The 25,706-nt window shown below is 46.4% G+C and overlaps 1 protein-coding gene across 1 annotated transcript; it reads left to right on the plus strand.

Annotated features, from left to right (window-relative positions):
• FAXC (failed axon connections homolog, metaxin like GST domain containing) lies at nucleotides 1-25,706 on the plus strand. Its single transcript, XM_080584060.1, has 6 exons — nucleotides 1-561; nucleotides 1,292-1,427; nucleotides 6,581-6,777; nucleotides 13,449-13,666; nucleotides 17,882-17,998; nucleotides 19,636-25,706. Exons 1-6 carry the CDS (start codon nucleotides 287-289, stop codon nucleotides 19,917-19,919), a joined length of 1,227 nt encoding a protein of 408 aa, XP_080440186.1. The 5' UTR covers nucleotides 1-286; the 3' UTR covers nucleotides 19,920-25,706.

Genomic DNA, 25,706 nt, shown 5'->3' on the forward strand with positions numbered 1-25,706 from the left:
GCAGGCGGGCGCGGGTGCCCTCAGCAGGCCGCTCCGCGCACCGCCACCACCAGCGGCAGCAGGAGGAGCAGTACCAGCAGTAGCAGCAGTACCAGCAGTAGCAGCAGTAGCAGCAGTAGCAGCAGTAGCAGCAGTACCAGCAGTACCAGCAGTACCAGCAGCATCATCAGCCGCCGCCCCCCCCCCGCCCTGCGCAGCGGCGGCAGGGGGCCGGCAGCCGGCGGAGCCTCCCGGCTCGGCCGGGCAGGGCCGGTGGGCGCCGTGGGATGCGGGTCCCGCCCGCAGCATGCTGTGGGGGGTCGGGCTGGCGGCGCCCCGCTCCTGCGTGGCGGACCTGAGCCGCAACCGCAGCCTGTCGCTGGGCTGGTGCGCGGGGCCCGAGGAGCCGCCGCCCGCCCTCTATGGGGGCGAGATCGTCGCCTTCCCGCTGGCGGGCGCGGGGGCGGGCGGCACCATGGCGGCGCTGGGCTCCGACTCGTGGTGGAAGAAGACGCTGTACCTGACCGGGGGCGCCCTGCTGGCCGCCGCCGCCTACCTGCTCCACGAGCTGCTGGCCATACGGTGAGGCGGCGGAGGGGAGAGCGGGGCGGCCTGGGGAGCCATCTTACGGCTGCCTGCGCGGGGAGGGCTCGGGGGCCGCGGCCGGGCGTGGGGGTGCAGCCCTCTAACCCGGGTGGGATGCGGGGCGCCCCGAGGGGACCGGGGGGGAGAAGGATTCCCCGTTTTACCCAGGGGACAAATGGGAGGATTGGAGCGGGGGTGTGCGGCAGAGGGGCTCGGGGCTGCCGTGAGCACGGTGCGGGGCAACGCCCGGCGTGAAAACGGTGCCGAGAGCGGTGGCAGTGGATGGCCGCGCTCACAGCCCTTATCAGAGGGACGAGGTGTTGAGGCCCGGCCGTCTCGTCTCTCTGCCTCGGTGCCATCCACCTTTTTGTTTACCACCACCTCCGAAGGGCAGGTGCGTGCCCGCCGCCACGGGTTGCGCGGGGACGCGGGGGCCTGGGCCCGTGTTTGCCCGTGCTGTGCGTGGGGCTTGGCTCACCCGCCTCCGTGCCAGGCTTTCACTCGTCTCCAGCGTGGGGTTAGCCAAGCTTCCTCCCTGCCGCAGCACTGTAAGTGCTTTTTAGGGCCTCAAGATCCAGCGAATAATAATAATAAAAAAAATATTGCGGTAGTCCATTAAGGGAGGATGCGTGTTTTGCTTCAGCCAGGATTTCTCCTTTGTGTATTTAATGTGCTGATGTATGATGCACCTGTTTCTGGTTTTTAAATCCTGTTTTGTTTTTGACAGGAAAGAGCAAGAGGTTGATTCAAAAGATGCTATTATACTGCATCAGTTTTCAAGGCCTAACAATGGTGTTCCAAGTCTATCCCCTTTCTGTCTGAAAATGGAAACTTACTTAAGGATGGCTGATTTACCCTACCAGGTACATTTGTACAGTTTTCCTTTCCCTATAATTGCATGAAAAAGCAAATAGGCATCCTCCCCTCCAAATCTTACTCATCCAGTGAGATGTACCCATACAACTGGCTGGGTAGATCAAAACTTTTTTATCTGCAGTTAAATTTGCAATATAACCTTTAAAGGTACAGCTTGAATGAAGTTGGTCTAGAACAGCTCTAGATTTAACTGGTAGAGCTAAATGAATGTTGGAAGTTAACTTGGTTTGAACTGCTGAAGTGGGAAAATAGCTCATAGTTTATGTAATGCTAAATAATACACTAAAACTAAAGCGTGGTATTATATGGTCTTTGAATTGCATCTTGCTAAAGAGAACAAGATTAAATAGCTGTAGCTTCTTGTTTTACTGGTGGTGCACAGGGTTTCTTCCCAGTGCTCTCCTAGGAAGATGTACCTCCCTTCTGCTTCACCTCGCATCACCGGTGCTTCCCCTCTCGTGAGGGAAGACGGGGTTGCTCTCCATGTTGTGAATACAGCTGCCAGGTTGCGGCTGGGTGCCTCCCATGCCGGCTTCCCTTGGGGGACGAAGCCCAAGGTACTCCAGTGAAGGAAAGGCAGGAGAGCACAATCTTGCTGTCTTGCCTGTTAATGTCAGGGTTCAGTTGTGATGCCACAAATTGGGCGCATGCTGCGTGGCGGTGTCACCAGGCAGCTTGTGCAGAAGACAAGCTCTTTGAAACAAAGGACAGGTCTTTTTGCTGTTTGTATAAAGCACTGAGGGCATTTCAGATGTCATCATTACTGTTGTATCTTAGGTTGTATCTAAGGATATTCGGTGGAAGAAATCTCTCTCTCTTTTTCTCTTTTTTCTTTTCCCCAAGCAATGTAAGTCTGGGATTTTACTGTGTCTGCAAGGGCCCGAGCTGTGGCTCACCTCATGCTCACCCCAGATGGGTTCAAGTCACTTTTTTTTTGCTGCATATCCAGGCACTCTGAAGAATATTTTGATCAGTCTTTTGCAGAGGAAAACAAACCATTTAACAACTTTATTTCATATTTGGGGTTAATATTCATCCACATTCCTATGCAATTAAGCTCCTTTACATTGGAAGTGAAAGAAAACCCAATTAATACATTTTGCTTAAATCTTTAGAAGCATAAAATTTGATGTTCATTACCTTAAGATTTAATGAAACTTGAATAAGATACTTCAGAGCATTTGGAAGTAGACCGGGGGGATTTCTGTCCCATGGGATGTATTTTCCTCATTTTGGGTTGTGGAACCTGAAAGATACTGAAGTTTGAATGTGTCGTTGGACTAGGAGGCCTTAATGCACTTTGCTTCTCAAACCAGAGTAATTTGAGTAGAAATTGCACATCTGAAGAGAAGACTATTCCTGGCGACGTCTGTTTTCTCTCTAATAGCGGTTTATGCAGTTCAGAGGTTTGAAATGATTAAAATTGCTCTGGTGGGGAGCAGATAAGGAAAGCTGCAGCGTAAAAGATGGCTGTCGCAGGCTATGATTACTTCCAGAAGATAATGCTGCACGTTTGCGTGATTCAGGATGGAGTCATTTGGAAAGCTAGTGCTGGGTAGAAGTCAGCCACCTGGCACTGTGGAGAGAGAGGGATTTCCAGAGGGCTCTCCTTCCCTTTTTATTTCCTGTACTGTTGGTCAGTGTGTTGGTTTATACAGAGTTTCAGCGTTTGTGGGGTTACCAGCCCTACCTAGGATTTTAGCCATAAGGTCAGCGGAGTTAAGCTTATGAGCTGAGGACACAGCTCTTTTGTCTGAAGGAGGTAGGTTCTGTCTTTGTGTTAGGAGTGTGGTGCTGCTTGGGGCTCATACAAGTAGGGGAAGGTGTAGGTGCGTCCGTAGGGTTAAGCCATAAAGGAGCAGGAGGAACTTTGTTTTGTTTCTGTGTTACCCGTAGGCTGCTGTAGGTGACAGAGACGATCGATGGGCCTCCTGTCAGGCGGCTCAGTTGCTGCCCAAGCTGGGTGGCCTGGCGGCAGGTCACCAACAGGCCTCTCATCCGATGGAAGTGCGGCTGGCCCGTCCTGGTCGTCCTGTCCGTGGCCACCAACCCTGTGGTGTTTCCAGTTCTTTGCTGGGGGCGGCTCTGGCGCTGTCTGAGTTTTGTGGCCTCCCTCAGCCCTGGCCAAGGGAGGGCATACCCCACGCAGCTGGCAGGGGCAGCAGTCGCGCTGAGTTACAGATGAACGCTGCAGCTCTCCGGGCACAGGGTGAGCTGGAGCGGTACAGCTCTTGGCTCTGCAGGAGCTAGTGGTGGTAGCTACCACAGGTTACCTGGGCTGAGTGTCTGGGGATGGAGAAAGCCTGGGAGGTGCAGCAAAAGGGCCATCACCTTCCTGGGGAGGGGCTGCTTAGAAGGGAGGAACATGAAGCTGGGTGACAAAAAAAAAACAACAAAAGAAAGTTGTTTCTGATCAGAACAAATAGCAGAGGTTTCAGACTGCTATTCCTTTTTTGGTTCCTTGTGTTTTGACTTTACTGGAGTATATTAAAATATTGAGTGACGTGCTATGTGTTGCACAAAATGTTTTAATGGTGTGTCAGAAGACAAGAGGAATGAAGTAAAGTGTTCCCACCTTTTCCTAATCTGGAATTCTCCAAACAGATGTGTTCTTATAACGTGCTTAGTTTTTCTTGTAGCTGCCTTTCTATGTGCAAATTCTCAATCAAAAATAATTCAGCCTGTTCTGCTCAGGCTGGTCTGTGCTATTACCTAGCTGTATTTTCAAAACATTTGATGCTTTTCTTCATAAAGCTTCTTTTAAAGGAACCTGTTCTGGGTGCTTGTGGAAGTCTTTTGGGTGTTCCTGTATTTCCTCGTGAATATTAAGATTTGAACATTTACATATTCTGATGAGCGTTAGCACATCAGAAACATGATGTTTTCATGCCAGGTCTGTGAAGATGGTACTCCCTATGAGAAGAGACATGAGGGAGAGTAAAATATAAGCAACAATAATTGAAAACGTAGAGCCTAATTTCTTCTGGAGAGCACTAGAAAATTACCCCAGAAGTGCCCTGTGCTGCTTGGTTTGTAATTTCCTCGGTAAATGATGTTCTCAGGAGCTCTTGTTATAGTTGCTTTATAGCCTGCAGTTCAGTACCATGAGGTATGAGGGTATTTTTTTTTAATAATAATGCCATAGCTTTCCTGCTTTGCAGCTGGACCAGTTTTCAAGTGGAAAATTGATAAATATTTGATGGCAATTAGCAGCAGCCATAAGGATACTGAGGTTTGAAGCCTAAAAATATCCACTTGAGAACAGTGGATACAAGAACAGTATAATGTGAGATTTGTCCAGAGATAAAGGTGTCCTCAGGTCATTGAAAGATGTTTCCCCTTTTGTTTGATAAGCTGTGTGTAACAAAACATGAAAATCCTGCAGGAATTTTTTTAGGTTTATCTATACCAACTTTCCTAAAACAACTTAGGCCATCATTTGTGTTTTTGAGAGTATAATATCAGTGCGGTACTAGCTTTTTACAGTGTATTTGTATGTGCGTGCGTGCGTGCTTGAAGAGTTGTGTGGCTGAATAACAAAAACTTGCTTTTTCTGGATTGCAAACGATATGGAGTACAGTAACTGCGATAAGTAACAGGCACAGCTTCAAGTCCACCGTCTCCTGCAGAACTTCAGTATCTGTGCACAGGAAGGGAAATCTCATCCTGAAGGGGCTGTGGACTCTCGGTTCGGTTTCAGGCGCTGGGCGGTTTCAGTGTTTCTCCCATTGACCTGGGCAGTCACCTGCACGTGCGGGCAGGGTGGATCCTGCTGCTTTGCTCATGCTGGCATGGATGCAGCGTAGGAGACGTTATATAACCCGGTATTCCTTCCGTAATATTTGCTTGGGCAGAAGTCCCGGAAAAGGCTGCGACCAGAAGGCTTTGTTTTCCCAGCAGCGTTATACATTTCTTCTGCCCTGATCCAAAAGGGCTGAGCTTCCGGGAATGGGCACTCACTGGTCGTGGTGTGCACATCCCTGTTTTGAGTGGCAGCCGGGGCGATGTGTGCTCAGCGTGCTCAGGCCGAGCTGGGGTCACCTTCTGGTGTGTGCTCCTTGCTGCACGGTGACCTTAAGCCATCTTTAGTGGATTTGTGTGGGGTAAATGTTTGAGACCCAGACAGATCAGCTGAGAGCAGCTAACCCTGAACCTAGCAGCTAGACCCCAAAATGCTTAGGCTGACTGCCAGGTGTGGGGCACAGAGCCTGCTTGTTGTGAGCCTTTCTGATTCAGTTTCTGAGCTAGGATTTTTCTTTTGCTAAATAACAGGACATGAGGAAGTGAAGCCCAAGAGAAGAAAAAAAGTTCTGCTATGTATCCCTACTTTCAGAAGTAAGAGAGAAATGAGATCAAATATCTGATCACATTTTGGAAGCCAGGCATTCCTCCTGTGTTTGTTAGATGAGGCATAAATTCTCTCATCTCTCTGTTTCACCTGCTCCAGCTGGAAAATGGAGAAAATACATTAAAACATCCCTACAAGTGCTGCTCTGAGGACACGTACCGGTATTCAGCAGTGTGCTCGTGCTGTGCTCAGTAGTGGTGCTGGCCTCTTGTAGATCCAATTGTAATGTCCCTGTCTGTAAATATGAGAGATTTCTAAGGTAGGAAATTGCAGAAGCACATGTAAAGGCAGATTTCCCTCCTGCCCAGTGAGGGAATGATACAATGATACACGTTTCGTTGTGGGCTCATGATCGTGTTTTATCCTCAGAGACAGTGCAGCTACTGAGACAGGCAGTGAATTAGTATTTATAACATAATTTTAATACAAAAAGTGCTGTGCTGTGTATGAGCCAAATTAAGGTGTGATTCCTGTGATTAAATACTTTAGAACAATGGGCCCAATCTTCTGGGAGATTTGAGCATCTCCAACCCCTTAAATATCCCTGGTTCTCAAGTAATATTAAATCACATGGCATCTAATATGAAAGCTTGTAAGACATTGCAGTACCTGGAAATAACTATTTTGGTATCGCGTAAAGCTGCTGCTCTGTTTGTATAGGTACAGTTAATCTTGAGTATTAATTAAAAAATATTACTTTTAAAAACACAGGAAGGTATTAAAAAAGCTTTATTCTCATTGAAACAGAATCTGAAGGGCCTTTTTTGTCTGTTTGCTTGCTTTTTTTCTTAGAACTATTTTGATGGAAAACTTTCCCCTCAAGGAAAAATGCCATGGATTGAATACAATCACAAAAAAGTATCTGGCACTGAGTTCATTATTGACTTTTTGGAGGAGCAACTCGGAGTGAATTTAAATAAAAACCTCGGTCCACGTGAACGAGCTGTTTCCAGAGCAGTGACAAAAATGGTGGAGGAGCACTTCTATTGGTAAGCTTGCACGGAAAAGCTGGTTGTCTGCTGTCAGACCCGCACTCTTGTCTGGAAGGGAATGCTTATTTTGTCTCGCGGTTATTGCAGTTACCCAATTATTAATTTCACAGCTGTTCTCACTGTGGAAGGCTGCTGCTTCTTTCTGCTTATGCTAGTATGAGTCAGGAGGAGCTCCCCTGAGAGCTGTAGGGATGTGTAGGCAAGGTAAGGCACTGGCGTTGCAGAAGGAAGTGGCAGTGGGCTGTTTGTCCTCTTCCGTATGACCTCCATGTGGGAACAGCCTGGTTAATAAGGAGCAAAGCCAAGATGGCTGCAAACGTGTGAGGTTTGAGAGGGGAAACAAAAAATAATACCCAGCATTTGGGGTGAAACTAAAATGTTGTTTTCTTGTTGTTACTGTTTTTTTATTGTCTGTATGTGTGATTACGGTAGGGATTATTGTCTTTCCTGTAACAGAATATTCCTGTTAATAAGTATTGTTAGCAACAGTGCCTGTTGATAAGGATACAACATCAGTTGTGGTATCCTCAGAAGTTGAAGTATAGATATGAATGAAAAACCTAAATATAACTTCGCTGATATTCTATGCATTTTACTGACACTTTTGAAAATAGTATCTGTGATTTTTTAATTTTTATTGTTTTATTTTTATTCCTCCTCCTGCACCCCAACTTTTCATTTCACTGCTTTTTTAAGTGTCCTTTCCAGACTGGATCCATAGAAGTAGCAGGTGGATGTGGTGTCCTGGATGCTGCATTGGATACCTCGTAGGCATAAGGCTTTTTCCCCAACCGTTTGCTTTCTAGCGTGCACTTAAGTGCCTGTTGTACTGAGTCTTGCATTCATACAGCATTTTATTTTCTCCAAAAATGTGTGATTTAACTTGAATGCAATTACCATGTTTTTTTTTCTTTCATCTTCTTGTTGAAGAAGAGCAGCAACAGGTGAACATGTGTACGTATAGTTAGTTCTTCAAACCATTTGTAGTGTTCCTGGGAAGGAATGTAGCATTCAGTAGGCAGGCTGAAATGATGCGGTTTCAAAATGAAATCCCTGCCTTCTCAGAAGTGTGACTTTCACTGGTTATACCCATCTGCAGTGACATGTCCTCAAAAATCTGACCACAGCTCTTAGACACTTGTTGTCTGCAAACCTGATTTTTGTTCTTTTTTTTCCCCGGGTTATTGTAGCAGCTGGAGGGAAGATGGGGCCTTTTAGTCCCTTAATGCTCCATCTCCTTGCCTAAGTATATTGTTTGTTTCATGGTCTGTGGACTTAACTGCTTTAAATGCAACCTTACGGATGACAAACTTGTATGGCTTTTGCGTGTCCCAGTTACAAATCGCTCTTCCTTTGTGAAGCTGATGTCTGTCCATCCACACTCCCACTGAGCAGACTCAGCACTGCCGGGCACAAAATAGAGGAGTGTGGGGGACAAGGAGCAAGGAGATGGCATTGAAGTAGGTGGATTAAGCTAGAAGAAATTGAAATAAAGACGTGCGTGCCTGGTTGCATATCCTTGTTGCCTTTTGTATTCAGTCCCACAGATGAGTTTCCCTAGGGCACGTTTTTTTTTTCTGCAGCACAGTGAAAGGTCCAGTTGTGAGTCTTGTGTGTCCTTGCTGTGTGGCTGTACCAGAGGATTTTTACTCGGCTCTGCTGGTTCTCTGTGCTAGGCAAACCCTGAGCCAGAGCTGTGAGGCATCACGCTGCTGTAACTCCTGGATAACAGCCCTGACCACCCCGTAGTTACACCGTGATAAAATCAGGCCATAGCTGTGTAGAGCTGTGTTTGCATCTGACAGGATTCATGGTTGTGAGGTTCCTTCACACCGGTGCATGAACTTGGGTGCTTCCCACTACCCACCAGGAGCTCAGGGTTCATTTGTGATGTCTCCAAGTCCCATAGTGAGGGACTTGCGAAAGTGATGGCCTTTCTGCAGAGTAAGGTTTATAAACTCAAGCCTCCAAAGCAGTAATATAAACTGTGATTAATACAGTTCTGTTTCCAGCAGCATGCAAAGTAGTTTCATCATAAATAAGTAATACTGTAGTGCATCTATCGAATGAAGAAGCAGAGAACATCTTGTGGTGTGCTGTCTCTGGATGGAGCTAATCCTGGTGGGTGCTCAGCATCTCCTCCTGAAATGTTTAGCTTTTGCTGAGCTAATTGCCTATCTTCAGCAGCAGCTCTGGTTGCTTAGTGCCTCTTAAAGGTGGAAATTGCTGCTTTGGCTGGAGCTGAGAGCAGTGTAGGGCTGTTGAGAACATCAGCTTCCAGCCACCTGGACTCTGCCCCTGGCAGGGGTCAGGCAGAGAGCCAGTGAGTGATTGAGTATACCCATTTTATTACTGGGATTACAGCATGTCTCTGAGATCCATGAGGCTGGTGCTGGAGCTTCTGTCCCTGGAGAAAGCTATAATTGTCAGCCTTTTGCTATGTTTAAATCAGCAAAGGGAAGAAAACTCCTAACCTGAGCGGGGGTGAGGCTGAGTCAGCAGGAAGAGATGGGAGCAGACCAGTTCTGCGCCTCAGGGACCGGGCTTTGACCCGAGGTCCTCGATCTGTGTGCAGACCTCTGTCATCTTCCGAAGGCTTGCCCTGGGTCATCTCTGCAACCAGCAGTGACCTGTGGGCCCTTAGAAACCAGCTAAACCCATTAAATTGGTTTAGCTGTGTTGTGAAACACAACCTTAGTGATTTATAAATATATATATACATGCCTAAATCTATCCATTTCTTGCTTCGTCTTTTAAGAAGACCAGGTAAATACCACGTATGTGATGAGTGAAGCATAGGAAGAGCTTGCTATGATAAACACAAGTGAGTCTGACTTTGATAGGTACTCAGACTTGCCATGTATTGAACGTAATACATGTTTAACATCGAGGCAGTTATACAAGTGACATCTCACCTGCTATTGACAAGGCTTGAATACCACTGGTGGCTTAAAAGCCGTTTCCTCTGAGAAGTCACACAGCAGGTAAGGTGTCCACAGCTCATTGTGGAATGAATTTGTTATAATCCTTCTGTATATCAAGAAATTTCCACTCTGTGCAGGATTCAGATGGGAAAAATAACCCCCAGGTCGAATCCTTTTCAGCATCTCCCCCTTGCCTTGGTGCTTTTTTTTCTGTTCAGTTAGTTTGGGGATAATCAGGCAAGCTGCTGCTGATGAGTCACTTTCTCCATCTCTTCTCCTGATTTATGTATTGAGGCCAGAGCTGCTGTTACATTTATACTTCAGATCTGCTTCACCTCTGTAGCATTTTTTAATGCAGTATTCTTTTATTTATACTCCAGGATTTTTACATTTTTTACATTTTTACAGATGTGCTGGCACTAACAGAAATGCTAATGTTTCCCGAAGTGCTCAGTTCAGGCCAATATTCAAAATGCCATCACATAAATACTAACTGTAGTTTAAAATGTATAATTATGCTGAATTAGACTACCTGATTTCTGGCATTTCCTAACTTTTTGTAATTTTTATAATGCTGTACTAATGTAGTCTAAGCAGAGGAATGATGGGTGGAACTGGATGCGGAGGAGCATGTTTTGGTGGGAAGCACTGATTTTATCAACCTTTGAATATAATCATTTTAACAAAGTGCCCGTAAAGCTAGCTTTAAAAGTACCTATAGCTGTCCCTCTAAATCTGAGCCTACTTTTTTCTGTGCTTTTGCGTGCTCTGAACCATAAAATTCTAGGCGTAAACTCAGCGGTTGTCTGTTGAGCTGCCTTCATTGCCCACATAAATTTGAGATCTGGGACACGACAACTTTACTCACTCAGAGCGACAGGCACACATCCAAGATCGTGCTTGATGATTTAGCTGAGATGGGATTACCAAAATCTGGTGCCGTTCTGCTTTTCCTGCATCGCCATCCGGGTTGTTAACTCTTCATTTGGTATCTGCCTCTTCCAAACCCAAAGACTTTCTTCCCCAGAGCAAGCAAGTGAACATTAGGGAAATGTACTCTTGTTTTGTAGGACAGGCTAATTAGCTTTGTGGGAAAACTTATTTGTCCTGTCTCATGAAATTAAAGCTGTCCTGGGCATGGTTGATGAGTTGGTGCGATGCCAGCTCTCTGATGGAGTCAGAGTGAATAATAGTCCTGGAAGGGCTGGAGGGGCTGTTGGACTGGCGTGATTTTTTCAAAAATACTACAGCAGAGTCACCTTTCTGCATTTTTGCTTTGTTTTGTCATGTTTTTCTTGCTGTCCCTCTGTATGGTGAGTGCCATTGTCGTAAAGCCACTAAAACTGTGCTGCGGAGTGGCCGGGTGAAGCTGATGAGATCCATGCTGGGGGATGAGGGTCTTCGTAGTCAGATGCACAGCTGTGCTATTGGAGAACAGGTTTTTCTCAGCTTATTCAAGTAAAAAGTATAATTAATAGCTGATGGATGTAGATAATGCTTGTAATTATTTCCTGATGTTTTCATCAAGACCAGGTTCTTTCTTCCCCTTCAAAGCCATATCTGTCCAAGGGCCTGTGTCCTTTCCCAGGCCTGTGAAACACAGCTGCTGAAATGTTCTGCTTTATGAAGTGCCCTTAGGCTTTGAGCCCAGTTTTCTTCCCATGTTTCCTAAGTTGTTTCACCTTTTATGTCTGTTCCTGGGGCAAAGCAGTTTTGCAGCACATCTTTCAACCAAAGCTGATGCTTCTGGTATTCCAGTACCCATTTGCTCCAGTGCTTGCTGGTTTCATGTTCCCCATTTCATTCTGGTGCCCCTTTCTAAATCCAGTTTTGTTTCAAACCCAGCTTTGTTGAAACTTGCCCCAAAACTTTGGTTGATTCATCCATTTTGAGCACTAAGGACTGTGCAACGTCTCCATTCAAAGAGCTGCACTGAGGTATGTGAGCCATCAGTGGGATGCTGTCGTCGTGCTGATACAGCACAACAGGTCATGGAGAAACCCGGTGAGAATAAAAGCTGTCAGAAACAAAGCAGGTGCATTTTTGGTCCTTACTGTTCATGCATTTGCACCAACACCTGCATGGGCCTCACTGTTACTGTCTTTAATTAAATCAGTTTGAGCAGAAGACGTTGTCCTGCAGGGGACAGCTTTTAGTAGAGTTAAAATGCCTTTCATCCTTTCTGAGAGCATTGTTAGTTTGAGCGTTAAGTGGATTTTTTTTCAGCTGTTATGCCAAATATGCTCCTTTTACCTCATGTTAATAGTAATTCAAATAAGGAATTTGTGGAAATGTAAAGATTGGAGCATTTTTTCATTGTGTAAAAGTAGTTGTTTCCTGATGGTAGTGCTGAATTCACCTTCTGGTCATGGTATGCTGGAGTTTGATAAGGCATGCAAGTTTAAAAAAAGAAGTTGGAGTTTTCCAGGAGATGCCTCTCTCGTTTTTTTCTCTTACTTTGAATTAGGTGATCCATATAGGCACTAAGAAAATTACACATAAGTAGAAATATGTAGAGTGATAAAACTGAAGTCATATTCTGAACTAAAAAAAAAATGAGCTCCAGTCATAGTGGAAATGGAAACATTTAATTATTAAACACTATTTAATATTTCACATATGTGAACTTGCAACTTCTGATATTCCAGCTTTTCTATCTAGCTTCATCAGTTTATCATATCCCATGAGCCTTTTTTCATACAATCTCAAAAGCATAAGCCTACTTTAAAATTTTTCAGTTTGGAAATTTGTAAAAATATAATGGAATATGGCTATAAATTCCCAATGTTTCTGAGGCCCCGTTGGCTTCAAGCATTTGTCATGTCTACTTTGAGATGTCTTTGGCCCATCTTTCAGTATCCTTTGAACTTTTGTCACAAGTCGTATGGTCTTTTGTTTCTTCAGAATATCTTCTGTCAGATGGTGCTGCATATTAGAAAAGCTAAAGTAGCAACAGCAACAAATGAGTTTCTTTGCCTACGGTATTAATAAAGAACAAAAATTATTGTGGGAAGCAAAACATATAGCTGGTAAGACAAATTTTGATGGAAAGACTTTTTGAAATAATGCATTTGCCATTTAATAAAGCTGCAGTACAGCCTGAGACACAGCAGAAGCCTTTTGAAGTGTATCTCATACAAGATCAACATCTTCATTAGGAGAAGAAAAAATGCCGGAAAAAAAATAACCTGATAACTACCACCTTTCAAGTTTTTTTTTTTTTTTTTGTAAAGGTTGTGTCATTGTTAATCTCTGAAGAGAGCAGAGATCTTTCTGAGAAATCACTGCTACAGTATTTATGTTGGTGCAAAGTTACTGCTTGACTAAGTTCCAGCAGTATAGAAAGCAGGGAGGAGAGGTTGGTTTCTCTGTTTTTCTTTGTTTTCCCTAGGTCTGTGCAGTCGGTCATCTTTGGCTAATAAACCCTTTTGGCATGGCGTTTTGTTCTGTGAGGTTAGCAAAATTACGTAGTGCTTATTTTGTATTTCAACGTGAACGTCACGTTCTCTTAAAGGAAGCCACGAGTGAAGAAACCCGGGGCGGTCCGCGTGAGTATCGCGAAGTCAGGTTTCACCGCTTCCACTCGGAGGTGCACCAAGGTCTGCTTTCGCTGGGCACTAGCTCTCCATCAGGGCTGAGAGCATTTAGTGTTAAGGTAGCCTGACCTCTGTGGGAGCTGTTGCAGGGTGACGACGGGCTCTCTGGGCGTTGCACTCTTACAGCGTGCTTTGTGCATCCTTCTAGGACTCTAGCTTATTGCCAGTGGGTGGAAAACCTTCATGAGACGCAAAAGATGATTTCGGTGTACGGCCCCCTCAGTGACTTGCTGAAGTGGATTCTCTGCCATCTGACCAAAGGGATCGTGAAGCGGGAGATGTACGGCCACGGCATTGGCCGCTTCTCGGAGGAGGAGATGTACACGCTGATGGAGAAAGACATGCGGACTCTAGCGAGCCTCCTGGGTAACGTACAACAAATAATTCGCCTTCTGCTTGTGCACAGCCCGCGGGGTGAGATCGCCCGTGTGTGGCAGCCTGGTCGCACGCGCGGATGAGCTCACTTCTGTCAGTAGGTGGAGGCCACGCTGCTGCCATCCCTCGGTGCCACCTTCACTCCCGTGGGGACGGGGCTTCTTTCCTCGCTGTCTGTCACCAAATTGCCTCTCTAGAGGGGTAGGCGGGTTTCTTCTCTGTGCACCGTCTGTATGTAAAGGAGCAGAATGTGGCCTGTGGTTTTGGATGAGCATTTTGCTGTGTGAATTCAGGAAAACACAGTGTTCATTTTGGCAAATGTAACCTCTTATTTGTATTTTGGGGAATCTCTTTTTCCTAGTGGGACTCATTACCATTAATAGATTATTGTGAGGCTGCTGTTTGAAAGTCCTTTGCAGGTGTTACTTTGGTGAGCAGGACTTCGCTGCATTTGGTTGGTGTGAGCAGCTATATTCAAAGCTGTTCCTCGGAGATGGCTTGTCAAAATGGATGGGCTTAGGTGTGCTGGTTGTCACGGGTGGGTGCTGTACAGGTGGTCTTAAGGTCGACCTCAGTCAGCTAGAACCACATGAGCCTCATTGCTGTTGTGTAGCTCAGGCTGAAGTCTGAACTGGAGCTGTCTGCACTGAGCTTCTGGGTTGCAGTCTGCTGAGAGCTAATTGCACTGTGATCCCCGTTACGGTCCTCTGGAGAGGGGCTGAGCAGCAGGTGGCCCTGCCGGGGGGGACTCCTTCGGCCGAGACCTTTTCCAGGTATAGCTGTTACCATGTTTGCCTCTCCGTAATTGCTTTTGGGTCTGTTCCCAGATTTTATTTGTATCCTTTCGACTCTGGAGCCTATACTGATGCTCAAGTTTGCAGTTTAGAGTTCAAACGGGTCGCTGAATCATCCAGTTGGGTATTTACGAACGGGTTGCTGTCCTGAGGCACCAGTCTCGCTTCTGTGTGAAGCAGGTCTTTCCAAAGGTCTTTCCATCCAGCTTTAATCAGAAGATTTTGGGAGGTGGAGATGCCACTGTGTTCATCAGTAATTGGTGGCAGGTGTTAATCACCATCAAAAGCTGTCCAGTTTCAGTTCACAGCTTGCCTGATCTCAGCCTTCAGGCAGACGTTCCTGTGCTAGCTCTTCCTCCCCTCCCTGGGTGGCCCTTGGCCTCTCCTTGTGAAGATAAATGCAGTAATCAAACCGTTAATCCCACTCTTGGTTTTGATGGGAAGAATGGCTGGAAATCCTCAAGCTTCTCTCTAAGGTGTTTTCTTCAACTCTTGGAAAAAAATGTGCCTTTTTTTCCCCCTCTGCATTCTCTCAGCCTCCCACTCGCTGGGCAGACCTTCTCCCCACTGCTCCTACACCTCTCCGTGTGCCTGCACGGTGTGTGCTGCTCGTGGCCCAGTCTGCCAGCCCTGCGACTGCCCTTCGTTTTCTGCCACCGCGCTGCTTTTTTATTGTGTGGTGCATGTGCTGCCAGCGGGGCTTTAACACTCAGTTCCAGGTTATTGATGAGAACAGCGTGCCTGCCTGTATTTTTTAAAGCCTCGATGGGCACCCGCTATGTTATGGTTACTTTACGACATTATCAGCTGAATATTGTACTTTTTGTTTTCCACCTTTGCTTCTGAAATGGATGTCAGATTAGTCAGTGTACAGTCATCATATTTGCCCTTTTGATTGTCTAAATATCTGTGGCCTTCAGGGGCCTGTCCCCATGGGGTGGGGACAGGAGGTGGGAGAGGGACTTCCAGCCTGGCTGGAGGCTCTCCTGAATCGCTGCGGGGCAGGACAGGGCCCTTGGTCAGCTCAGTGACTGCACAAAAACCTGGGTGAGGTTCCCCACCAGGTGTGTGTGCCCCTGGGTTTTCCCAGGAGAGGAAGTGGTTGAGGTTTTGGCTGTTAATTAAAGGGTAGTGGTAAGAGCTTAAAAAGGATGCCTGTAAAGCGAAGTGGCTGCAAGTACCGACCTGCAGCTGGCAGTCAGCAGGCGTGTCAGGTTAAAAGTGGCAGCCTGGAGGGGATGGGATGGTTCAGCTCTCGCTGCCTGGTGTTGTTGCTGCGAGGTCTAAGTGGCAGAGTTACTTCCCAGCATAACGTCGTTATGGATCGAGCCTCAGACCCGGCCGAGCAGCCTTAAATTCCTAGTGCTGGCAGCTGAAATGGGATTTTACACAGCCCGTAACTGTGGCTTGGGGACCGGTTCTTGAGCTGTGCTTGAGATTGATGAATGCTGGGCAGCACATAAATAGGGGAAGGCCATAACATTTACCCAGTACGGAGTTGTCAGATATAGGTTGATGCAGCTGTGACAGAGCTGGGGAGAGTTAACTCCGTTTTACTATCACATCCGACATGCTGGAGGAAGTTACCATTATTCCTTATTCCTGAGCACTGCTTTGCTACGTTACAGTACGGAGGGATAACAGATGATGCTGTGCTGTACTTTAGAATTTGCTGTATTTCACTGCTGGACAGTTTTTCTAAGCTCATTCAATAACCCTAACGTTTAATAACTTGCTGAATTACAGGCAGCTTCTGTTGTACAAGGGAAGAATGTCCCGGGGAGATGGGATAACTGGATTTGGAGAATTCAATTACGGACAGCATTTCACGCTTTATAGCACGTTGGGCCAAGGCAGGGCCAAGGCAGCCATCTAACCTGACCCCTGAAATGCCTCATGTCTCACCTGTGTGCCCTGCTTGCCGTCTTTGCTGCGGGACTAATGCCTGCGCTGCGGCAGCAAGCCGGTACTGGATGTTCCTTTTGCGAATGGCCTCTTTGAAAGAGGATTTTCGTCCCTGTCTTAGCTAGCTACTGTCTGCGTGTGCTGTGGTAGCTGCCCGGGACCATCACGATGGCCAGGTGCCCAGAGAGGTGCGCGGAGCAGGCCCGTCCTTCCTGCAGACCAGGGCAGTCCCACGTGGCTGCCGTTTCCCCTGCCTGTGCGCCAGGAGAGCTGTGCCTGGGTCCCTGTCTGTTAGAAGGCAGTGCCTGGAGGTGGGGAAGCTGTGCGTGAGGAGAGCTGGTGGTCTCCTTTTTGAGCCCGCTGGGGCAGGCTTCTGGCGAGATAAATTGGCACGAAGGCGCCCTCGAGTTGGAGAGCTCTGGGGAGAGGCAGAGGCTGGAGTCAGGCTGCAGGAGGTGGACGTGGCATCCACTGCTCTCTGCTCCCCGTGCAGGGAGCCAGTCTGTGGGATTGCCAGCCTGAGATGTTGATCATCTCGTGTGCTGCTGGTATAGGCACCTCACTGAGCTGTCTGTGTTGTGGCCGAGCGTGACATAGCCCGCGCTCAGTCTGTGAAGCTGTGGCAGTGGGATGTGTCCGGGTGGTGCGGGGAGAGCCTGCTTTGCTGTCTGTGGTCTGTGGGGCACCTGTCTCTGAAGTGAGGGCGCTCCAGGACTCATCCCGGTGCCTTTCACAAGTGTGTCATGTTGCGTTGGGATGGAGCTGGGGGCAGTGAGTGGGAAGAGCCTCATGGCAGTCCTCGGAGCGGCGTTATCTGGCGAGAGGTCCTTGGCAAACTCGCTCCAAGCCGTTTGCTCCTGCATACGGCTGCTTTCTCCTCTACCTGCTGTGTCCTCGTATGTCTCCTGCCTCTCCTGGAGGCGCAGATCTGCTCTGAGCAGTCACTGTCAGTCTTAGTGATGCATCAGTTTCAGCCTGAACGAAGGCTGGGAGAGGGAAGCGTTGGGTACCACTCTCTTGTAGAGTCAGATGGATAATTTGCAACTGGATCTGTGCACATGAGAGACACAGGTTGATCAGCTTTCTGCAAGTGCATTTGTGATTTTTAAACCATGGCAGAACGATTTTGGGTCTTTACTGAAGGAGAAAATTGTGTTTTCAAGCACGTCCTTGTTGTAGAGGAGGTATTAAATGCAGCAGAACTAGTGTGGTGTGTATCCACTGCCTACTGTGGTGAATGGAGGTGCTCACGTGGCTGGTGGTGGCCCTGTAACTGGCCAGGGTACGGGAGTGGTGGGTACACGGGGAAGCTGCACGAATGGATTTGACCTGCTGGGCCCTAGGATCAGCTTTTGAACCCTAATCAATATTGAATCTCTGCCTTTGAACCCTTGTATCTTTTCAACTAAATGATTTTCCATAAAAATGGTGTTAAAAATTTAACTGGGGAAAAATCCAGATTTTCAGTGACGTTTCCCCAGTGAAACATTTGCTGTTGTATTTACAGGTGACAAGAAGTACATTATGGGACCAAACCTTTCCACTGTTGATGCCACCGTTTTTGGGCATCTGGCACAGGCAATGTGGACACTGCCAGGGACCAGACCAGAGAGGCTAATCAAAGGTAAGAGGTTTTAAGTGATCTCTGACAAAGGAAAAAAAAGAAAGACTCTTGGTGGCATTTGCTGTGTTTAAACTTGGAGCGCTTTGTAAGGATATTTGAAGATTGCAGGAGCACTTAACTGCATCATAGGCTGTTCTTGCCTTTGATGTAGTATTTATATCCTGTAATGTTGTTTTTTCTTAAAATTCTTGTTTGTGTTCACTCTAATGTTCTGGATGGTAATCGTTTCTATTCCTGTACTTGATCTTTTCCCTGTTTAACATAGCAAAGGCCAAATGTCTCTATGGAGTGAATGCTGGGTAAAGTGTTAGAAGCCATGGGCCAAATTTTGCTGAACCAAGTAGTTTTCATTGACAGTAGAACTGCGAGTACTGTTGTCCCAGTGCAATTAGAGCCTTTGTTGTTATTAAGGATGCTGGGCAAGGAAAAGATTCCAGTCTGGCTTTGGAGTCACTGTGTTTTTGCATGAATAGGAAACCAACATACCTCCCCCCCCGCCCCAACTTCTTTTTTCCCTTGTGCAGTGGTATAGGCATGTGAAAGTCTGGTGGAAGCATCTTGGCATCCCTTTGCAGAATAAAGCCACACAGCGTGAAAATTTGAAAGAACTAAGGAGGAAAAGGATGCGAAGTAGCTGTAAAAGGAATGAATCTGATCTGTAGACCTACTCTGAGCAAGAGGTGGCTACTGAGGCAACAGTTTGGAGGCACAGACTTGCCCATTACTAGCACTTTGAGTTGAGGAAAAAATATACATGAGATTTTTTATGAGGGACGTAAATATAGTCCATATAGTTCTTCCCCTTGATGTCTGAAGAGACACAGATAGAATTCTGAAGGGTCCATGGGTTTCAAGAAAAAAATGATGTTTGAACTATTTTGTATCTAACAGAAATGAACGGTAAATGATGTAAATGCCCAAGCAGTATGGATGATTCTCTGTACCCATCCAGCTACTCATGCTATGATATATTACGAGTGCTGGTTCCGTATACACATACATAATGCCTCTAATGTGCTTTTATTTCTTTGTTCGTTGAAGTTTTCTCATAAATTCTTCTCTCTAAGCATACGCATATGTATATATATAAACATAAAGCATTACATACTCCTGTGGGCTAGGAACGTTAGAGGCGAGTCATAGAAAAACCAAACCCATGAATTTACCTTGCAGACAACGCTGCCATCTGGTGGTGCAAGCCCCAAACATCCAAATTTGCTAGATATTAATAAATGAATGGATTGCATATGTAGCATCAAATCCTGCCTTTAGAAACCATGTTTCTGCTAAATAAGCAAGAATTTTGATATGAGAATCTTACGCTACTAGTGTCTTGTCTTGATTTATTTCTGTAGATGTTGAATTTGGGCTAGTTATTTTGCTACGTGCATTTATATTCATTTCAGTGTAACCTTTCTTATTACGTGTGGGTTAATACTGTGTGTTTTAAGTTACGTGAATAGCCACTGAGAGGATTGACTGGATCTTGCCATTTTGAAAAAAGTTTTCTGGTACTTCTTTGGAAAGAACCTGCACAATTTATTTCCAAACTATGCTAACATGTTCCTGAATCAGCCGTTGAGTTGAAGTGTTGTTGACTGGATGTATTTACCGGAGTCTATTGTGCTGTGTTGCAGGTGAACTGATTAACCTTGCTATGTATTGTGAAAGAATAAGGAGGAAATTCTGGCCAGAGTGGCACCATGATGATGATAACACTCTGTATGAATCCGAAGAAAGCAGCGAAGCAAGCAAGACTCACTCCCCTTTGCAGGACTTCAGTTTTTATTCAAGGACAGAAACATTTGATGAGGAAGGGAACAGTATTTCTCATACCCCTGACACAGATTACACTGGACACTCGCTCTTTGATTCGGATGTGGACATGGATGACTACAGAGATCACGAACAATGCAAATGATGTGTACAAGCATCTCCCGTTTTGCAGACAAGCTGTTTCTTGGGATCAGTCTGATTTATTTTCTGCTCCAGGCTGGGAGGAGGTTTGTACCACCTCCAAGAGACCATTGTGCTTGACTTGGTTGTCACATGTTACCTGGACTGTCTCAACCTTATTTCATTTTGTGTAACTGTCCAGATGGAACCAAGGTAAACAGATATTTAAAACGCGCATGGGCAAACTGGAGGTCCAGAGGGCAACGGGACTTTTCAATCTACGTTTTTGCTCTCATTGAAAAACAAATCCCACAGCTGGGTGGGAGAAACATCCAGGCGGCAGAGCACTTGTAAGAGCTCGTTTGTGTTGATATCTTTACGGGAATGGGTTGAGGACAAAAGTGGAAGAGGCGTTACTGGCACACTTTTCTCCTGTGGAAGAAAATGATTGATGCTGTGTTGATTCGGTGCAGTTTTGGAAGAATTTTATTTGATAGCTACCTGCACGCTGGGTGCATGTGTTGTTACGGTGTCTGAGGCGAGAATGAATGCATTGGCTCTGCCCACCTGTGTGAAGTTTAACATCTACACCTGTGTTGCTTGGCCTTGACTGGTTGATTTTAAGTGGAGAGAAAGCATATGGAAATTACGGATGGTTCTGGTCTTTGTAAACTGTGTGTAAAATCAATTATTTGCTTGCAACCGTTGGCGGTAGCCTGTTGAAAGTAGTTTAATCAGGACTTTCTCAATGAATTACAGTTCCACGAATCAGGACCCTTCAGCAAAAAATTCATCATATGTCTATTCTGGGAATAGACAGGATACACATGCTTTAGGATGCTAATTGTTGGTAGTCTTAGTAGTCTGGAGCTTGAACTAGCTCCAGCTTTCAAAGGACATGTTCCTTTCATGGGCTGTGGAGTATTTCCATCAGAGGAAAATGCTTGCTGTGGGGAACACCCAGCTAGCTGTGGCTCTGCAAGCAGAGGGACAGGTCTGCAGTCACTTCCCATGTCTATTCCGTGCCTGGGAGCTGCTGCAGTTTGGTCTGAGGCGTGCGTGAACTTGCATCTGCTTCCTAAATTCCTCACACGTTTCCCTGGAGCCATGCTCCAGTCTCTGTTGTCGTGGGCAAGCAGCATTTGCCAAACGAACCCAAACTTAGGAGGAGGATGGTGTCATCCGATTACTTGGGACCCTTCTCAGGAAACTAAGCACAGGAACAGGTCACAAGAAGATAAGTCTTGGGCTTGAAAGCACAAGGGGTGGCGGTCTGATATGTCTGTGAAACTTCATAGGTAAGTCAGGGCAGATGCTACCTGCAAACAGTTAGGTACTGACGTTCTGGATAACAGGCATCTATGTCAAGAAGCTCCTCTTTAAAAAAACACTCATGTTGGAAATTCCGATAGAGATGTTCTCATTTATTGTGCCGTGAAGTGAGCTTTGAAGCTGTATGTTTGAAGGCTCCGTCTTTTCAGCCTGAGGAGAGGGTGTTTCCAGGTATGGAGCCTCTGCGGACAGCGATGAGTCCCAGTGATGAGTCGCCATTATTAAAACACCAGCCTGAGTTCAGCGGATGGTCTCACTGTTATCATTTCCCTGGGCTGACAGATCTGCCAGTGGCAGCGATGCTTGTGACTTCCCAAAACACGAGATCAGCCAGAAGCCAGTGGTGTAATTTTACCTGTCTGTGTGTAGACAGCTGGATTTGGGTATCACGTGGCTGTGCATGGCAGCAGGCACAGGAATCGGCATCGCCACCGTGGTGCGAAGCTGGTGTCACATTGCGGTCTCCTCCCGTGTCTGGAGGTCTTCCTGGGGGCTGGCCCAGAGCTTTGTTGCCAGAATTGCTCCTGCTATGGGTCCGGTGCTGCTGCAGAGCTGGGCATCTCTCTCTCTGTAATATAGATATATTATATCTATATGTACATGTCTCAGTGTCAAAAGGAGCAGTGTGGTGAGAAATACTCTGGGGATTAATCCTCCACAGGGGTTGACTTCACTGAGGCAAGTGCAGTGAGGCACTGTGTTGTAGAAGAGTGAAACAAGAAGAAAGATCTGAGGGGGCTGCGGAAGGGGGAGGAACTTCTTGTTGTCAGCTGAGATTTTTTTCAGTGTTTTAATCAGTTAGGTGAATGTATTCTGTAGCATGTCACATGCCTTCCGTTTCTTAGGAACTACTCAGGTTATTTTAAAGGAGAGGTTACTCAGTAAGTAGCTTTTTCCTCATGACAGCTACTCCACATACTATGTTTCAGTGTTTGGCCATATTTCAAAGTAGGGGTGGAATTAGGAAACAGCATCTCTTTAGGGACTTGTATGTATAGTGTTTTGACAAGGTCTGATAGGAAGTCCTTGGGTATGTTTATCCTGCCCAGAAGCAAATACTGGCTTTTAGACCTGTTTAAAGGATTTAATCTAAGCCTTTTTCTTTTGGAAGCTGGTCATGGCAAAATGTTTCGGGGGGGGGATGTTTAAAAAAAGAGCTTGCTTTAACATCTATGAAAAAGTGTCAGTTCATTTTGGTTTGAATGGGGAAGGCGTACAAGAGTTGTCTTCAACATAAACAGAACAGATTTCTTAAGCTTCCAAAATTCTGCTAAAAGAGCAACATTTCCTTAGGCCTGTGTTGTTTTTTCCCCTTGATCATTTCTATTTTTTATCTCTGTGTGAGGGGCTGTGCAGAACTACAAATTGTCAGAGAGAATCATGGAATCACAGAATATCCCGCGTTGGAAGGGACCCACAAGGATCATTGAATCCAACTCCTGGCTCCACACAGGACCACCCAAAAACCAGACCATGTGTCTGAGAGCATTGTGCAAACACTTCTTGAGCTCTGGCAGGCTCAGTGCTGTGATCACAGCCCTGGGGAGCCTGTGCCAGTGCCCGACCACCCTCTGGGTGCAGAACCTTTCCCTAACACCCAGCCTGACCCTCCCCTGTCCCAGCTCCATGCCGTTCCCTTGGGTTCTTTCTTTATTTCTTTTTTTCTTCTTTTTTTTTTTCCCCCTCACTGTCCCCCGATCAAAACTGCAAGCATTCTGGAGGTCCTGGCCACGCTGCAGGGCAGGCAAGAAATCAGGTGTCACCGTAGTGGTGAAACATGGGACAGTCCCATGAGGCTTGACGGCCTTTTCAAGCTGGGGGTGCAGGAGGCCACGGCATCGTGCCCGAGGTGATGCTGGCCACATGGGGACTCCCTGCAGGGCAGGGAGTTGGAGAGCATCACAGCCGCCGGCTCCAGACCTGGAAGAAGAGCTGGGGAGCAGCTCTTTGCTGCTGCTGTGGGGCAGCGTGGTTCTGCCCCCTTGTTTTATTTTAAACACCGCCAAAGGCCACGTATTGCACTTCTTCCCGTACTGCTGCTCCAAGGCAATGGTAAGTGGTCTTCTCCTCATTTAGCAAACGGGAGGTTAAAGAACCCCCTGCGTTTCCAATATGGTTAAATTTAAAGCAGCCTGTTGTTTTTTTCTGCTGTGAATTGCAGTGTTTGATTGTGTAACGCTTTGTCGTGTCAGGATGGATTTGTCTGTCAGTACCGGCGTCGCTGGCTCTGTCAGCAGAGCTCACTGTTACCGAGTGGGGAAACAGATGCTGGGATGTATAGGTCCTACAGAAATCGCATGCTTGATTGTGGTGCTTGATTCAAAAACCAAACCGAACCTGATGTTTCAGATCTGGAGGACTGTTCCCATCCAATTATAACACTGCAAGTCACACGTTTTGATCTTTAGAACCTTGGCAGTGTCCCTCCAGATCTATATTCTCTTTGAAAAAATATTGCCTGAAATATTTCTGCAGCAATAGTTCAGGCACAAATTTCCTTTTGTCAGTGATGTCTGCTCAAGTAATCATGACAGCTTCATACTGTTTTCATTGAAAGGGTTGTATCTGTCAGATACCGAGCCGTACAAAATATTGCCTGCTGGAAAAGTGTGTTATGTGCAGATTTATGCAGGGCAGCTCACAAGTGAAATTTCTGTGGCAGGGGATGAATTCGAGTGGGTCTTGTCCTTAGATGTTTGAAGAAGAATTTGAATCTGTTTTCTGATGAGTAGCTGCTTAGCCTAACCCCTCCATCACCAAATACTACAAGATTATGAGTTAGGCTTATAATCAAAATGAAGGAAATAACGCTCTGTGAGTGCAGAATCAGGGCGGACAGCCCAGTAGCTGGCACAGGGGGATGGAGACGCGTAGCGTAGGGGTGGGTCATGCCCATGCACATTGGTGGCTGATACCTGGAGGAACACCCAGGTAGCACAGTGATCTTGTGTGGACCAGGAGGACTGGAGGTACCCTTGGATGACGGCAGTGGTTTTCAGCAGCTTATTACTGCTCCCAGTCCGTGTGTGTGCTGTGCTGTGTTTCAGCTACTCGTTACTGTGAAGCAGGCAGCGGGGGGACTCCTTTGAAGCTGCTGCTCAGGTGAGGCTGCCGGTGTGTTGCCGTCCCGTTCCTGCACTGCAGTGTCATCTGTGTCCTTGTGGCAAGGGACAGGGGTCCCTTCGGGTCCGATTCCTGCACAGAACACTGCAGTGAAAGCAGCTTCCAGCTGACCAGCGAGGTGCATGGGCTGGCGTGCCCAGTCGCGGGGAGATGTTCTCCGTCCCCCCGTACCGCCTGGGGCTCCTGCGGGAGGATGGGGGGCAGGTGTTGAGTTTCATACTAGTGACCCTACTCTTCACGGCTTTGCCTTAGCGGAGAGAAGTGCTATAACACAGATCAGCTCTGTCTCAGTGACGCTCTCTTAGACGTCCATCAGAGAGGGCTTCTCTCGCACGCCTTTGCTGTACGTGCCAAGGTGAAGAACTTCTCGGCAGAGATTTTCACAGTTCCCTGAGGTGTTTGGAAAAGAAATGAGATGTCTCTGTGTACAGCATGGGAATCTTAATCGATAAAATGGTCAGTGAGTCACTGCAGTGCTAAACTGTAAGTACCACATCCTGTTTGTCCAACTTGCAAATTTTTAAGGCCAGAGATCATTATGGGCATTGAGTCTGACTCATGCATACAAAGGACTGTAGGATTTCCTCTAACGATTTCCACATTCAGCTCAACGAACTAAAGCAGCAATAGAGTGTGTGCTTCCTAAAGGCATTCAACTTCTGCAGAACCAAATCCTGCCCCCTTGAAGTCACTGGCAGAAGTGCCATTTGCTTCAGCAGGGCCAGAAATTTCTGACCAAGCTTCCAAGAGACCCAGAATTTTGCACTTCTCATTAATGGGACTGTTCCCTAGAATCAGACAGACAAGATGTGACCTTTGTATTTTTTTAACTCTAAAAAAAAAAAAGAAAAATCTTACTAAGCTTCACTGGCACGAGGTTTGCGTGTGTTCTTCCCTCCCTTTTTAGTTAGTTCTTGTGACTGATCTTTCATCGACTGTACAGGTTTTTATTTTCCAGAATACTTGAAGAATACAGGTCCCAAAGTTTTAACTTACAGGGTGTGCAATCCAGCAGGATTATAGCACGGGTGGATGGGTATGGGGGGAGGGAGATACCCAGCTATACGTGGTGTACAAGTTTTTCCTAACAAAATGAAGTATCACATTGCTAAATGAGGACTTTAATGCTGTAGCTGCATTATGTTATTTGTCTATGTACTTACATGAGAGATACGTTATTTTAGCACTGTTATTACTACTAGTTTATAAAGCCATATTTAAAATTGTACACTTAATTGTAACATAACTTTAAATTGTGCACTGTGTTGAACCCTGTATATATATATATGAAAATCTGTATATTTTGTCTTTATGCCGTATGTCATTGGTGTGTAAATTATAAGTAATGGATCTAAAA

Source organism: Anser brachyrhynchus (assembly GCF_964034855.1).
Source record: "Anser brachyrhynchus genome assembly, chromosome: 3".
Taxonomy (NCBI): Eukaryota; Metazoa; Chordata; class Aves; order Anseriformes; family Anatidae; genus Anser; species Anser brachyrhynchus.